General features: G+C 45.3%; 1 protein-coding gene across 1 annotated transcript in view; it reads left to right on the top strand.

Moving 5' to 3' along the window:
* Positions 1–13,755: 13,755 nt before the first annotated feature.
* CAMK1 (calcium/calmodulin dependent protein kinase I) overlaps positions 13,756–16,259 on the top strand; it is a 30,992-nt gene continuing 28,488 nt past the window's right edge. Inside the window, exon 1 of the mRNA XM_015827548.1 lies at positions 13,756–13,981. Coding sequence (XP_015683034.1) covers positions 13,896–13,981 — 86 coding nt within the window. The 5' untranslated portion in view covers positions 13,756–13,895. The remainder of the gene's footprint in view (positions 13,982–16,259) is intronic.

The following is a 16,259-nucleotide window of genomic DNA, read 5'->3' as shown; positions in this document are numbered from 1 at the left end:
GGGGGGAATAAAAAACAAACACCCCCCACCCCACCCCCGCTGCCAATCCCCAACAGAAATGCTCACAACAATGAAAACCTCGGACAGGAGGAAGAATGCGGCCGGGCAAGCAGGCAGGTGTCTTGCTCGGCTGTGGCTTGGGGGGCACTTTTTTCAGTGCCATTGTAACTTCAAACAGTCACTAAGCGAACTGTTGTAAGTCAAGGACTACCTGTACTTTATCACTTTTTTCCTTTTTTTTTTTTTTTTGGTCATCAAGTTTTTGACACCTTGCTAGGTGACTGGTGGTACTCGGATGTTGCCATATCCTAAAAGTGGTACAATGGATGAAAAGGTTGAAAAGCCCTGGTCTAGAAGATATTGGTGGTTAACAACTCTCAGCTGATGGGTCTCTCCCGGTAACTATACCTGTTGGAGAGCTGTCCTGCCCAGTCCAGCTCAGGTAGGAAGGCAGTAAATTCCAAATACAAGCACAGCCGTGGGTTGAATACCTACCGGTAAAGGGGGGGGGAGAGAGAGATGAATCGGTAAAATGAAAAGAATCCCCCCCAAGCTAATTTTCCGCATAGAAATTCATCCACGCAGCAAAACCTCTACGGAAACTGTGCAGAATGCTTTGGTCACGATGTAAAAAAGATGCTGAGACTCTAGAAAGAGTACAGAGAAGAGCAACAAAGATGATTAGGGGACTGGAGGCTAAAGCATATAAGGAAAGGCTGCTGGAATTGGGTATGTCTAGTTCAATGAAGAGAAGGACGAGGGGGGACATGATAGCAGTGTCCCAATATCTCAGGGGCTGCCAGAAAGAAGAGGGAGTCAGGCTATTCTCCAAGGCGCCTGAAGGCAGGACAAGAAGCAACGGATGGAAACTAGTCAAGGAGAGAAGCAACCTAGAACTAAGGAGAAACTTCCTGACAGTTAGAACAATTAACCAGTGGAATAACCTGCCTCCAGAAGTGGTGAATGCTCCAACACTGGAAGTTTTTAAGAAAAGACTGGACAGCCGTTTGTCTGAAATGGTGTAGGGTTCCTGCCTGGGCAGGGGGTTGGACTAGATGACCTCCAAGGTCCCTTCCAACCTTCTTCTTCTTCTTCTTCTTCTTCTTATTATTATTATTATTATTATTATTATTATTATTATTATTATTATTATTATTTATTAATAATAATAATAATAAATAGTAATAATAATAAATAGTAATAATAATGATAATGATAATGATAATGATAATGATAATGATAATAATAATAATAATAATAATAATAATAATAATAATAATAATAATAATAATAATAATAATAATAATAATAATAATATACGTCTAACTTTCCGCGGAGGTTTTGGCAACCCGAAATTCCAGAAAAAAAAAGGAAAAAAAGACCCAGCACTCCTCTGCAGAAACCAGGTCCTTGCTCGAGGGCGTCTAAAGGAGAGCGGCTCGCTTGCAAAGGGGAGGCGAGCAGAGAAAGCGAGTCAAGGGCCGCGAAGGGGCGAAGTTAACCGCGCCCTCCCCAAATCCAAAGGTTTACTCAGCCCCGGGCGGGCCACAGGCGGACACGGTGCTTGCCTGACTTTATGAATGGGGCCGTCTTGGCATCCCGCCCCACCGGCGCTTCCTCCTCCAGCCTTAAGTTAATGTGAGTTTTTTTAAGCCCATCGCCGGGCCGTTCCCGCCCCTGGGGCCCGCGGATTGGCTCTCGTTTGCGGCCTGACTCCGCCCCCTCGCGCTGACTCCCGGCGGGTGGCCGGAGAGCGAGGGCAAAGCCGAGGAGGAGAGAAGCGGGAGCGGCGCTTCCTCCAGCTCCGGACACGACAGGGCGGGGAGGGGCGGGGCGGGGGTCGCAGGGACTTCTCCCGCCGGACGCAGCCTTCCCGGGAAGCCGCCGGACGGACCTCTCGTGCGCGATCCCCTCCTCCTCCTCCTCCTCCTCCTCCTCCCCACCGTAAGTGAGCCCGGCAGCCGGGACGGATTGGCAGGGATGGAGCGGTGACTGCGTGGCATTGTCCATCTGGATCGGCTGCTTCTGGCCGTCTTGCCGGCGGTGGCTTTGGGCGGCAGCTGCCTCTTTGTGCCGCGGCCGGCCGCGTACGGCGGAGAAGCAGCAGCGTGTGTTACCTTCCGTGCCGGAGTCCCCGTGTGTTTGTGTTGCAGTTGCTTCTGCTCGCGGTGGGAGGGAGAGACAACCCTGCGGGGTCGGTCCGCTTGGCTGTAGGATGCCCGTCCAGGCCATGCGGTATAGGGCTGGTTGGTGGGTTGGTGGGTGGGTTGGTGGACTTGCCCCTCCGCCCATTCTTCAAGCCAAATAGCTCGAAATGGCTACACTAGCCTCCCTTTAATTCCTTTGTCGGTAAATTTCAATTTAACACCACCTTAAAGCTGAATGGCTAAAGGCTGGCGGGAGCGGTCTTCGTTTTTCAAGACTGCTCCTCTACTTGCATCTTTACTTGGGACTTATGGTTGCAGGCGCCCAGGTTTAGGGTGGCGGCTTGGGCAGTTGTCCCTCTTGCTTAGTGGCAGCTCTCCCCCTCTCTTGAGGCCTTCCCTCCCTTCCCTTTCTCCTGGCATGCTTGCCCGCCCTGTGACTATAGCCTGTGCACGGGAGGTGGGCATATGCTGGCACCTGCATAAGTCAGCATTGGGTTGCAGCAGGGGGCAGGCAACCCCGCTGCTGCTCCTCTCTCTGTGTTTTAAAAGGAGGCTCCCAGGAGTCCCTGCCCACATGGCCAATGCAGAAATTATGGGGAGTGTAGCGTGCCTGTGTGTATGAATGAAAACGGCAGCAGGTCCGCCTGAAATGTTTGCCTGATTTTGAGCGGATGCAACAAAACCTGTACTGGATTCCGTATCTGGTGGGCGATAGCCAGCCATCAGCCCCCCTCCTTCTTCCTGCTCATGCCTGGGTACATATTATTTCTTTGAATGGGTGGACTATCTGCCGGCTTTGTGGAGACCACAAACTCTGTACAACCTGAGCAGGCTTCCCCTTTTTGGTTTCTCTACACCTGGGGTAAGGGGGACAGATGGGCAGGGAAGGTCGGATTCTTTTCCTTGAATTGATGGGTTGGTCAATATGCCAATGTTCGTCTACTGATATTTTTATTTATTTGGAAAGATGCACCTGAGTAGGAAAATATGGGTTAGAACTTGGGGTTTCATTAGCATCTGTGTCTGTGTACAGGCATACAGGTTGTGTGTGTGTGTGTGTGTGTGTTTCTGTAAAGGTAAGCCTGTGAGTGTCTTAGCTCCTGCCTGTCTTTGGATGTGCGCATTATATAATTGTTTTGTAGGTTCTTTCAGTCATCACCGCTCTTATGAGTGCTGTGCCTAGCTTTCTTCCTACCACAGCATTCTCTCTTTTGTGTTGCCTATCCCATCCGAGCATCCTCTAATTCAACTGCAGCTCTCCCACCCAGCTGGCTGGATATGATGGATTTTGTAGTCCATCACACAGGCCTACCTGGGCTGCCATTACCGTGTGGGCGGTATTTGAAACCTTGGCAAAGAATCTACCTTTGCGACTCTGTTTCCTCCCCTTATTAATATTGAATGTTAATATTTTCTTAATTCTTCTTTCAAAGGTGACAAGCCTGGAGTGTGTCACATTTAACATTTCTTTTGGCTAAGGGCTCTCTCCTTGTCTCAATGCACTGATCATGCTCTAAATGAAGACAATGGAAAAAGGATTGCTAATGCTAATCACCAGATTAATAATGCAGATTATGATCATGGACAGCTTCTCAATTGTGCTTGCATTGTCATGATCATACTTTTTTCCCCCTTTTTTGTTTTCTGGGGGGAAATTGTGCTGAATACTGTTCTGTTTAGCATCTGTTCATCTAGTGAGATGTTGCAGTTGTTTGGCTACTGCTGTTGAAAATCACAAGGTTAGTCAGCTCCAGGAATGTCCACAGACTAAGGTAAAATAATAATAAGATGGTGGTTCAATCTAACCCAATATTCAAAGCCCCTGCCCCTTACATGGACTTTGCATATGATGCACAGAAAGGGGCAGGGCTTCAATCACACAACCAGGCTGCTGTCTAGACATTTTTTTTAACCACCTCCTGTGGACCCTCCTGAGCAGTTTCTGGTCATTCTGTTCTACCCTATAGCTTCAACCAGAGATAGACCAGGAGCTCCCCTTTTCAGCTTTCTCTAGAGCAGGGGTAGGCAACCTTGGCTCTTTTATGACTCGTGGACTTCAACTCCCAGAATTCCTGAGCCAGCCATGCTGAGGGGAAAGGGAGAGGTTTCCAAGCTGAGCCATGCTGGCTCAGGAATTCTGGGAGTTGAAGTCCACGAGTCATAAAAGAGCCAAGGTTGACTACCTCTGCTCTAGACCAGCAGGCAGGAAGTCAAAGGCACCGCCTCTTTCATATCCCCAAAAGGTACTATGCAATGTGGATATGTATTTATTTATTTGTTTGTTTATAATAATAAAGTTGGAAGGGACCTTGGAGGTCATCGAGTCCAACCCCCTGCTCAGGCAGGAGCCTCTATACCATTTCAGACAAATGGCTGTCCAGTCTCTTCTTAAAAACTTCCAGTGTTGGAGCATTCACTGCTTCTGGAGGCAGGTTGTTCCACTGGTTAATTGTTCTAACTGTCGGGAAGTTTCTCCTTAGTTCTAGGTTGCTTCTCTCCTTGCTTAGTTTTCATCCATTGCTTCTTGTCCTGCCTTCAGGCGCTTTGGAAAATAGCTTGACTCCCTCTTCTTTGTGGCAGCCCCTGAGATATTGGAACACTGCTATCATGTCCCCCCTCGTCCTTCTCTTCATTGAACTAGACATACCCAATTCCAACAACCGTTCCTTATATGCTTTAGCCTCCAGTCCCCTAATCATCTTTGTTGCTCTTCTCTGCACTCTTTCTAGAGTCTCAACATCTTTTTTACATCGTGGTGACCAAAACTGGATGCAGTATTCCAAGTGTGGCATTACCAAGGCATTGTAAAGTGATATTAAGACTTCACGTGATCTTGATTCTATCCCTCTGTTGATGCAGCCTAGCACTGTGTTGGCTTTTTTGGCAGCTGCAGCACACTGCTGGCTCATATTTAAGTGATTGTCGAGTAGGACCCCAAGATCCCTCTCACAGTTGCTACTATTGAGCAAGGTACCGCCTATACTATACCTGTGCATTTGGTTTTTCTTGCCTCAATGTAGAACCTTACTTTTTTCCCTACTGAATGTTTATTTATTTATTTGATTGCCATCTCATCTTTCCCTTAGGCATTCCAGGTGACTTATATGAGGATCTCCACAACCCTATATTCTCACGGGAACTCTGGGAGGTAGGCTGGGCTGCAAGTCCACACAGCTACCAAGCCTTGGCATAATAAGGAAAATCCAACACAGTACAGATCAATTTACATCAATGAATAGGGCTGCCCGACATGCAGGTGCGACTCTGGGCAGCTAACATTGGATAAAAATCAAGCCCAGAAAATATCCAAGCAAACAAAAAAAGAAGAAGAAAACAACATAGCAAATCTGAAGATAAACATTCTCTTAACCTTTGTAGAATGGTCTCGTATAACACTTTGGCCCGATGCCTGAGTTAAGAGCCAGTTCTTCAAACCCTGACTCTGAAAGGACAGCAGAGTTAGGTCATCAGGATGTCAGGCAGGAGGGGAGTGACTGTAGGTCAGGGGTGTCAAACTGCCAGCCTGCGGGCCGGACGCGTCAGGTGGAAGCCGTGCCCACCCCATTGCCAGCAATGGCAAAACCGGCCCGATACGTTGCGTGACATCACGTGACATCGTGAGTTTGACATGCCTGCTTTAGGTAGTCTTTGACTTACAACAGTTTATTTCAGGGGTCTTCAAACCTGGCCCTTTTATGACTTGTGGACTTCAACTCCCAGAATTCCTCAGCCAGCGTGCCTGGCTGAGGAATTCTGGGAATTGAAGTCCACAAGTCATAAAAGGGCCAGGTTTGAAGGCCCCTGGTTTATTTAGTGACCATTTGAAATTACAACAGCACTGAAAAAAGTAGCTTATGACCGTTTTTCACACTTATGACCTTTGCAGCATCCCCACGGTCATGTGATCAAAATTCAGACACTTGACAACTGACTCATATTTATGACGGTTGCCGTGTCCTGGAGTCAGGTGATCACCATTTGCGACTTTCTGACCAGCAAAGTCAATGAGGAAGTCAGATTCACTTAACAACCGTATTACTAACTTAACAATTGCAGTGATTCACTTAAGAACTATGGCAAGCGAGGTCATAAAGTGAGGTAAAACTCACTTAACAACTGTCTTGTTTAGCAACAGAAATGTTGGGCTCAATTGTGGTCGTAGGTCGAGGACTGCCTGTATATTGTTCCACATAGAGAACAGAGACAGAGAAGCCGTAGCTTCTAGATCTCCTCAGATGTCGTTCTTTCATAGAAGGGACCCAGAGCATATCAACCCTTTCGGATCTTGTGGGGATGGTCAGAGATGAATAGAGATAAACAGCTCCTCCAACAACTTGGCCACCAGTTATGATGAGCTTTATACAGTAGATGATAATCCACATCCTGGGAGCCACTATAGTTTGTTGCCTTGTGGCATTACATGGAACATTCAGTGGTATACCCATAGATATCTGTGCTGCTGCATTCCTGACAAGCTTTTGAGTCGTCTTCAAAGGAAGCTCCGTGTAGAGCCTGTTGTAACAATCTAAGCTGGTAGTAGTGCCTGTAGATGGCAAGGGCTTGTATAATTCGCTCTGAGCTTGGTCTGTAGTAGCTGACTCAGTGTGCCACGGGCTGCCTGCCTGCTAATGAGCGTGGTAGTGTTTGCCACTACCTCCTTCTGCTGTTGCCATGCCTGCTTATACCATCTTATCTTAGTCTTCTCTTTGAGAGTCATTATCAGGAGTCAGGTGGATAGTTTCTTGGCTCAGAAAATACCAGGCGATCTGATGAGATGGCAATAATAAAAGGATAGCTAGATTTTAGACTGTTGTGGTTTCTGTAACAATCCTAAGAACCGCCGACTGCTGCCTGGTGCACACACTGATACTCTTGGAATTAAACAATTTGTTCTGAGTATCAGTAATAAACGGGCACCCGTGCCATTATTCCACAGAAGATACCTTTAAGATTTCTTGATTTTGGCACTTTGAGGAGGGTGGGATCATTTTTGTGGTCCCTTTGTTAAGCAGTCAGAATCCATGATTAACTTCCAGAAAATCTGAGGCGATCATAATAATCGGTGAGGATCCACTTTTTACCTACTCCTGTAACAAAGCAGAAGCTGAAACTGTATTTCCATGTTAAACGTGTAATTCAATCTTCGGCATTTTCGGTTTTCTTTTTAAAGGAAACTATGGAGGTATGACTTTGCCTGAGGCGTAGATTAAATGTTCTCTGATCAGGCAAACCAGTAAGTATAGGCTATTGGCAGATCGCTATCTATGTAACAACATACAGAGTTCGGTCTAGGTTCTTGGCAGCTAGTAATCTCCCAAGATCTCTGTTCAAGGGAAGATTCCTTCCTTCCTGGCATATATACAGTACACGTTGCTTCTTCTGCACCACACATGCAGTGGCCTGCTTAACCCCTTCTGTCCCTTGTCACACTTATCTTACTAAATAGTAGCACTTAGACTTGTGTACTTATATAGGCTTCGTGGTGCTTTACACCCCTCTCTAAGTGGTTTATATATTGCCCTCCCCCCCAGCAATCTGGGTCCTCATTTTACAGAGCTCAGATGGATGGAAGGCTGAGTCAACCTTGAGCCGGTCAGAATTGAATTCCTGGCAGTGAGCAGTGAGTTAGCCTGCAGTACTGCATTCAAACCACTGCGCCACCATGGCTATATGAAAGCAAAGATATGGGCATGCAGTGCATATGTAACTGCAGAAGACAAGAAGGTGCAGCTATCCAGCTATTGCTGGAGTGTAGTCAGTCTCACCACTAACCATGTCACTCTCCATCTTAGTCAATCTCACTACTAACATTAACCAGCTGTGGCTGACGGAAAATCAGCAGTTCAGGTAATCCTCAATTTACAACCATATTGTTTAGGGACTGTTCGAAGTTACAATGGCACTGAAAAATGACTTTATGACCACTTTTCACGTTTACAACCATTGCAGCATCCCCATGGTCATGTGATCAAATTCAGATGCTTGGCAACTGACTTGTATTTATAACAGTTGCGGTGTCCCAGGGTCATGTGATCCCCTTTTGCGACCTTCTGACGAGCAAAGTGAATGGGGAACCCAGATTCATTTAACAACCACGTTACTTACTTAACAACTGCAGTGATTCACTTAACAGTTGTGGCAAGCGAGGTTGAAAAATGGGGCAAAACCTGCTTAACAATGGTCTCACTTAGTGACAGAAATGTTGGGCTCAATTGTGGCTGTAAGTCGAGGACTGTCTATACCTGGAGAGGCATATATCGCAGCCTATGCTGAACGTAAAGGAAAAAAGCCAGTAGAACAACTCTTGCTACATTACTATAATTAAAGGCCCCTATGTCATTTGGGAATATGCAAAATGAGCAATATATGGAGAGCCAGATATTGCTGCTATCCTGAACATAAGGGAAGAAATCCAGTAGAACTACCCTTGCTGCATTATTTAGGATGATTAAAAGGCCTCTGTGCCATTTGGGAATATGTGAACGTGTGGACCAGCAGCCCATGACTATGTTTATAGTATCTTGCTAGTTTTTCTGCTGGATCCTCGTTGGTAGGTACCAAAATCTGGATGGAAGAAATAAAGACCTTTGGGAGTAGGCCAGATACTGATGAACTACGGCTCCCCAAAGCCCCACTCATTTAGAGTCAATGATGAGCACTGTAGAAGTTGTAGTTCAGAAATATTGCTAAGAATTCTTTTGGACTCTTCCTGGTCGGTGAGTAGAAGTGATTGGCAGGAGATAAAGCTGTGCCCCAACTGTAACTTCCAGCATCTTTGGCTAAGATGGTGGTGATTGCTGGGTTCTGTAGTTCATTAACCTCCTCTCTTGACAACATCCCATAGAAGAAAAGAGATCCAGTAAGTTAAGATTGCTAGATTGTGTGTGTGTGTGTTGGGGGGGGGAGATTCCAAATTAAGTCTTTGTTCAAGCATGGGATTCACAAGTAACTTTGGGCAGGATAGTGTAGCATCTTTGGTGAATCAAGAGGAGTCCCCCTGGAGAAAATGTGAGATATAAAAGCAAGAATAAATGAATATGGTGGGTTCGGGCCAGTCCAGTGACCAACTAGATTTTGTGCCTCAGATGGGTGACGGAGAGACCCATTTCACACATGGAAACTGACAGTCCAAACTTGTTTCCATGTTTGAGGATAGCAAGCTAGCATGGAGGTACAGGGCAGGGTGCACCCCATTGTAACCTGTAATGCCTTGTCAGACCAACCTGCCTTCCTGAACTAGGGGACTCCCTTCTATCTGATTCTGGGTGCACCCCTGCTCCATCCTTCACTGTTTTTTTTTTAAGAATCAATACAGTATCTTAAGGTATATTAACTGCTGAAACGAGAAAAGCTGCCAGGTGAAAAATAGTCATCCCCAAGTTCTTTTGCCTCCACTTCTCTCCAATTCTATTGAGATAGAAAGGAGCCCGAGTACAGAATAAACCAAGATAGGGAGATCTGGGGAACCAGCGAGGAAGAGACAGAGGTAAGCACCCCTCTCACGGACCAAATCCTCTATTCCAGTGATGGCGAACCTTTTAGAGATCGAGTGCCCAAACTGCAACCCAAAACCCACTTATTTATCACAAAGTACCAAGGCTGCATCAGCATTAGGGTGCCCTGGGGGGGGGGGCGTGGCCCACTAGGTGGGCGTGGCTGCAGTGTTCTGGGCAGACTGGGTGAGCATGGCCGGGGCTAGTCCCTCGCCATCTCTGGGGCATCCCTGGGGGGCCAACGCCACTTTCTCACTCACTTCCTGCCCTGTTGCTTTCAAACGCCACGTGCTCGCTACTCTGGCGAACTCTGCTGGGGCAACGGCATGTGTGCCCACAGAGAGGGCTCTGAGTACCGCCTCTGGCATGCGTGTCATAGGTTCGCTACCACTGCTCTATTCCAATAACTAGCCTTCATTTAATGGGGTGGTGGAAGCTCACCCTGGAAGTATCACACGGGTCTGTGAAATAACATGGAGAGGCCTGAGAGCTAATTCTTCAATCTATGCGCAAATCAAAGTGGATTTCATTAAAAATTAGGTGCTTATCAAGAATCTGAGATTCACACCCCAGAGAGCTTCGCCACAGAGGTCTCAAATTATATAATGTTGACTCTTGAGTCTCAGACATTATCGTACTTTGCTCTGGAAAATGCTGCTGGGAGCTCTTTCACTTTTAAATCTGCTTTATTACATTATTTTTTATTTCCTTTTTTGAGTGGCACGTTCACATCTACGTGCCTAGACTGAATATTCTCTACTTGTTCTTGCAAGGCAGGACTCTTGCTTCTCTCTCCTGGATGGGGAACATGTTTGATAGATTTTATGATGGCTGTGATATAAATATTCACGTTCAGGTGAAACGCCAGCAATGTGGAACAAAGAATAGCTTTCTATTTTATGCAGACATACACAGTTGGCTTGTGTTACAAGCTAATGCTTTGGACCGTAGATGCTGATGTGTGTGTGTTGCAGAGGTTTTGAGGGAGACTGTCTCTCGAAAGAAATGGAAAGTTAGAAATAACTGGTGACTAAGAGTTTGTTAGGGGGTTAACAACTCCAGTTCCTTTTGTTCACACAACAGATAATCATTTCAATGCAGCATTATGTATTTAGAACCCTCTAACAAGAGTATGTTCATATGAACTTTCCATTCATGAAAAGCAGCTGGTGCAGCCATCTTGGGGAAATGACCCATTTTAAAATGCATGTATAAATGTCCCTCTCCTTTCCTTTTCCTTGAGATCTTCCTGGGGATTGAGAGTTGGCATCACTTGCAAAAGGAGGACTGAGGAAGCTTCATTTCCCATAACACAGGGGTGTCAAACTCAATTTCACTGAGGGCCGCATCAGCATTGCGGTTGCCCTGGGGGGGGCGGGTGGGTGTGGCCATAGTGGGCACAGCCTACTGGGTGGGCGTGGATGGAGTGGGTGTGGCCTACTGGGTGGGCTTGGCCAGTTCTACATCATTCGTGTCAAGGGTGCCTATGGCGGCTTGGGCAGGAGTGGGACAGATCTGAGGGTCTCTGGCAGAAGGGGGTGGGACCGGGGCAAGTGCCAAGATGGCCACCACAAAATTGTACATTGGCTCCCGGCCGTCCTGGGCCAGGGCCAAGGCAGCGGGGGCCGTTCCCTCACTGTTTCCAGAATAGCTTCGCGGGCCACATGAAACCACTTCGCGGGCCGCATCCGGCCCCCGGGCCTTATAATAATAATAATAAAGTTGGAAGGGACCTTGTAGGTCATTGAGTCCAACCCCCTGCCCAGGCAGGAACCCTACACCATTTCAGACAAACGGCTGTCCAGTCTCTTCTTAAAAACTTCCAGTGTTGGAGCATTCACCACTTCTGGAGGCAGGTTGTTCCATTGGTTAATTGTTCTAAGTGTCAGGAAGTTTCTCCATAGTTCTAAGTTGCTTCTCTCCTTGATCAGTTTCCACCCATTGCTTCTCGTCCTGCCTTCAGGCGCCTTGGAGAATAGCTTGACTCCCTCTTCTTTGTGGCAGCCCCTGAGATATTGGAACACTGCTATCATGTCCCCCCTCGCCCTTCTCTTCATTAAACTAGATATACCCAATTCCAGCAACCGTTCCTTATATGTTTTAGCCTCCAGTCCCCTAATCATCTTTGTTGCTCTTCTCTGTACTCTTTCTAGAGTCTCAGCATCTTTTTTACATCGTGGTGACCAAAACTGGATGCAGTATTCCAAGTGTGGCCTTACTAAGGCATTGTAAAGTGGTATTAATACTTCACGTGANCGTCCTGTTTCCTTTAGCCTGAATGAATGTTATTCGACTGCTTGCTGGGGTGTGTCTGTCTTTTGCCAAAAAAGTAACCTAGCTTGCACTGTGGGAATTTGAGCCAAGAGGAACTTTAATTGCACTCACGTGTGAGGCCTTGGTTGGGTGAGAAGGGCAAGAAGATTGTGTCATTACTTTTTAAAATGTTGATGAACAGCATGTGCAGCATAATGTGTTTAGAATATTTAAACCAGGGGTAGTCAACCTTGGCTCTTTTATGACTCGTGGACTTCAACTCCCAGAATTCCTGAGCCAGCTAAGCTGGCTCAGGAATTCTGGGAATTGAAGTCCACGAGTCATAAAAGAGCCAAGGTTGACTACCCCTGGTTTAAACGATACTCTTGGGTTTTTTTTCAGCCACAGGCAGAAGTTCAGACCATGCAAAAACATAACCCTTGTGACCAAACTAACCCAGTCTTGGGTAGCCTTTGCTAGAAGCTGGCTAATAGTTGTGGAAAGGCTAGCTGTGCCTCCTATGGAGACACGGCATCTCGTCCTTAACCGTGCGTGTGTGTGTGTGTGTGTGTGTGTGTGTGTGTGTGTGTGTGTGAGAAAATATGAGCAGATCTGACCCCAAGAGACCATGTGTAAGGCACAGGAAGGTGCTGTATTTTCAGTGTTTGCAGGCACTACCGCTGTTTCCATGGAGACAGCTGTAATGTTACCAAACAGGAGAAAGTCAGAGCAATATGCTGAAGGGTGCAAAGATAAAGAGGAATTGGGGAAAGGAAGGATAAGACGAAGGCTGGAGAGCTGCCAGCCCCTGCTGATCCCTTTGTAAAAGTTCATGAAGCCTTTGCCATGGAGGTTTAAGGTCTGGGTGGATCTTTTGGGCCGCAGCCTCTCAGAGGGACTTTTCAGCTGAGGAACTTTCCCAAACTATAAACCGAGACTGTGATGTACTGATTTTTAAGCTAACCCTTTTCAGCCAAGACATTTAGCACAAAGGCTGATGTACTTTTAAAGACTGGTGTAGTTGAAAACCTCTTCACTGAAGGGAAGAGGAAGTTCTTGCTTCATGTTGTAGGAACCATGTTAGTTTAGGAGATTGTGAGATGTAAAAACCCCAAATTTTGATACTCACAATACGAAGACAAGTCTGGTTAGCAAAACAAAGGTTTATTGGAGAATAACATAAAAAGAATAAAAAGAGAAGAGAAGAGAAGCGTTTGCAAACACTTGGATCCTTCCCTACGGATTGGTTTCCAGGAGCGCACTGGCCTGGTTTCAAGCTCTGCATCTTATACCTCTACAATGCATGTCACATCTAAGAAGCTCTTTCATCTTTATAATGTACTTTGAAGTTGTACTTAAAGTCATCCTGACCTCTTCCACCCATCTGCTGTTATCTTGTTTATTTGTAATTTTCACCTAGGGTTAAAATCCCCCTCTTTGATAGTAAGATTTCTACTCAAAGTGTAAGTTCCTGTGTCCGGGAGGATTTTTAGGCAGTAAACATTGAACAAACCTTCTCACACATTTGGCAGTGCATTGCTACATTTGCGTTACTGAGTTACATTTGTGTTAAATAGGCAGTCTCATCTATTGGCATTACATTTCTACAGTTATTTTTCTACAATTTTATAAAAGAATAACTTTTATTTCCTCCAGTAGCAAACAACAACAACAACAAAATCAGATGTCTGGGAGAACCTTTTTCCAAATTCTATTAAAAGGTAGAAGCTTTCAGGTGCCATGACAAACTTCATCAGATGCAATGCTCCATATATGTATGGGGAGAACCGAGCTGAATATGCAGTTATTCATCGGCTTCATGTTGCCACCCATCCCTTTCTTCTGCTTAATTTCAGGGCGAAGCCTTCCGATGCCTTTGTTCTAATGCCATCTGCCTGTATTCGGCTAGCTAGACCTTGAATTGAGTACGTCTGCCTGTTTCCTCTGCTTCGAGCCAGCTGGGAATTGAACAACTCAACAATTGAATTGCCCAGGAAGAGCCATGCCCCTGGAAGACGATGAGCTCAGTTGGAAAAAACAAGCGGAAGACATCCGGGAAATCTATGAATTTCGGGAGGTGCTCGGCACGTGAGTTCTTTCAGCTCTGGGGGTGTCTGGGTAGAGGCTGTTGCACAAAGAGAGGAGAGAGTTTCGTGGGATCCAGTCAAGAGTGCCAGAATTTGGACTCCAGTAGTTTCATCCTGTTTTGGTTTTTTTGCCTGAGCCTTCTTCATTTCAGAAACTTTAGCCTAATTTAGAGAGGACCAGGATGGGAATGGAATCCTTTCATAACTCTTGCTAAACAGTCATGAGAGCTGGTAATCTTCCTAAATCTTTTTCAGATTACCAAGTCATCTGCCAGGAGATCCAAATCCCGACAGACAGTGTTTCGCTCTCAAAATTTGTTTATTCAACATGCTGTAATCTAAATTAGCAATCCTTGCTGCCTGTGTGAAGTTCTAATAAATTGAGAGGGTCATTTACAGGTTATTATATTCTATGCAACTCTGAACTACACCCAGCAGAAGTAAATATTCTTAAGCTTGTTTACTAGGGCTGTCTTGAGAGTTTGCTGCAAATAAGCCTATTGTTGATTTCTGTCTTGAATTCAGCCAGTCAGCTTAGATCAGGGGTTTCAAATTGCTGGCCCGCGGGCTGGATGTGTCACGAGGAAACCGCGCCCACCCCATTGCCGGCAATGGGAAAAAAGTTCCGATACGTCACGCGACGTCACGTGACATCGCAAGTTTGACATGTCTGGGTTAGATCCATTATTTGAAAACCATTTTTTTTTATAAATCCAATTAGAAGTAGGTTGGGTAATTCAAATCAAATGAATGCATAGGATCTATATAAGTGAGAAGAGTCAACTTTTTAAAAAGTGGTGGATAGAGTAGAAATTGCTGAAAGTTGGACCACTCTAGTGGTGATGCTGTTAGGGAGGATGTATGGAAGGAGTGCCTTCTTTTTTTAAACTTTCCTTAGTGAGGTCTAGATAAGGCTACAGTTGAGGTGCTGGGTTTGAAGCAATTTGGCAAATGTAACCCAAGCAATATTGCCGACCTGCCATTATCTCCATTAATCTGGCTAACGTTCCACTCTGGAGTTTGGAGGTAAACAAAATTATTGTCCAGACATAAGGCTAAGCCAGCACTTAGTCATCTTTACCCTAGAGCAGCCATCTCCAACTAACACACTGCAGATATATTAGATGACTTCTAATATACAGGTGGTCCTCGACTTATACAATCACAATTGAGCCCAAAATTTCTGTTGCTGAGACATTTGTTAAGTGAATTTTGCCCCATGTTATGATCTTTCTTGACACAGTTTAGTGAATCACTGCAGTTGTTAAGTTACTAGTATGGTTGTTAAATGAATCTGGCTTCCCCATTGACTTTGCCTGTCAGAAAGTTGCAAAAGGTGATCACATGACCCCAAGACACTTCAACAGTCATAAATATGAACCACTTGCCAAGCATCCACATTTTGATCACGTGACCATGGGGATACTGCAATGGTGGTAAAGTGTGAAAAACGATCATAAATCACTTTTCAGTGCCGTTGTAACTTCCAGCGGTCACTAAATGAACTAAATTCAAATAATAATAATAATAATAATAAGTCGAGGACAACATGTATTCTCTGCAATATTCATGATTGCAAATAGCTTTGGAAGAGCAGGAACTATCTGTCATATTCTGTAGGAAAAGTACCATCCCTAAACATGCAGCCTTCAGAAGTTACTTTAGTTTATTTTTCTTTTAGAAGGTATATATCACAGATGTCTATGGATGCTGTGGGTTTTTACATGTTTCCAATTGGGGATTGTCTAGGCCAGCGCTTCCCAAATTGTGTTCCATGGAATCCTTGAGTTCCTCAAAAGCATACTAAGGGTTCCGTGAAAAATCTCAAAAATCAAATTTAAAACAGATTTTAAAATAAAACCACACAAGGCCAGCTATCTTGTACCAAAATAAAGGTTATATTTAAAATGTTTTCTCTTTATTTCTCAAACTTACTACATTATGCAAAATGCTCAGGCAATAGGAGTAGATGAAAGAAGTTGTGGGTTCTTAATAATAATGCTTAATAAAAATCAGGGATAGAGTTAGGGTTCTGTAGGGGGGAAAAAATTCTTCTAAAGGGTTGCCTGACTGAAAAAATTTGGGAACTGTGGTCTAGGCCTTCATGGAATGCATCAGCTTGGAGAAGGGTGGCAAACTGGCCATGAATCAAAATGGCCACTGTATGAAAATGCAAAGCTTCTTGTGTTCTTTTCGTGAATTGCCCCGCATGCTACATCTGAAATTAATGCCAGGACTGGGTCAACAATTGAGAATTAGTTCAGGCGACCTATCGCTTC

The sequence above is a fragment of the Protobothrops mucrosquamatus genome, unplaced genomic scaffold (genome assembly GCF_001527695.2).
Source record: "Protobothrops mucrosquamatus isolate PMUCROS unplaced genomic scaffold, P.Mucros_1.0 scaffold3782, whole genome shotgun sequence".
Lineage (NCBI taxonomy): Eukaryota > Metazoa > Chordata > Lepidosauria > Squamata > Viperidae > Protobothrops > Protobothrops mucrosquamatus.
The sequence above is the reverse complement of the archived record's forward strand: the minus strand, read 5'-3'. Positions and strand labels throughout refer to the sequence as shown.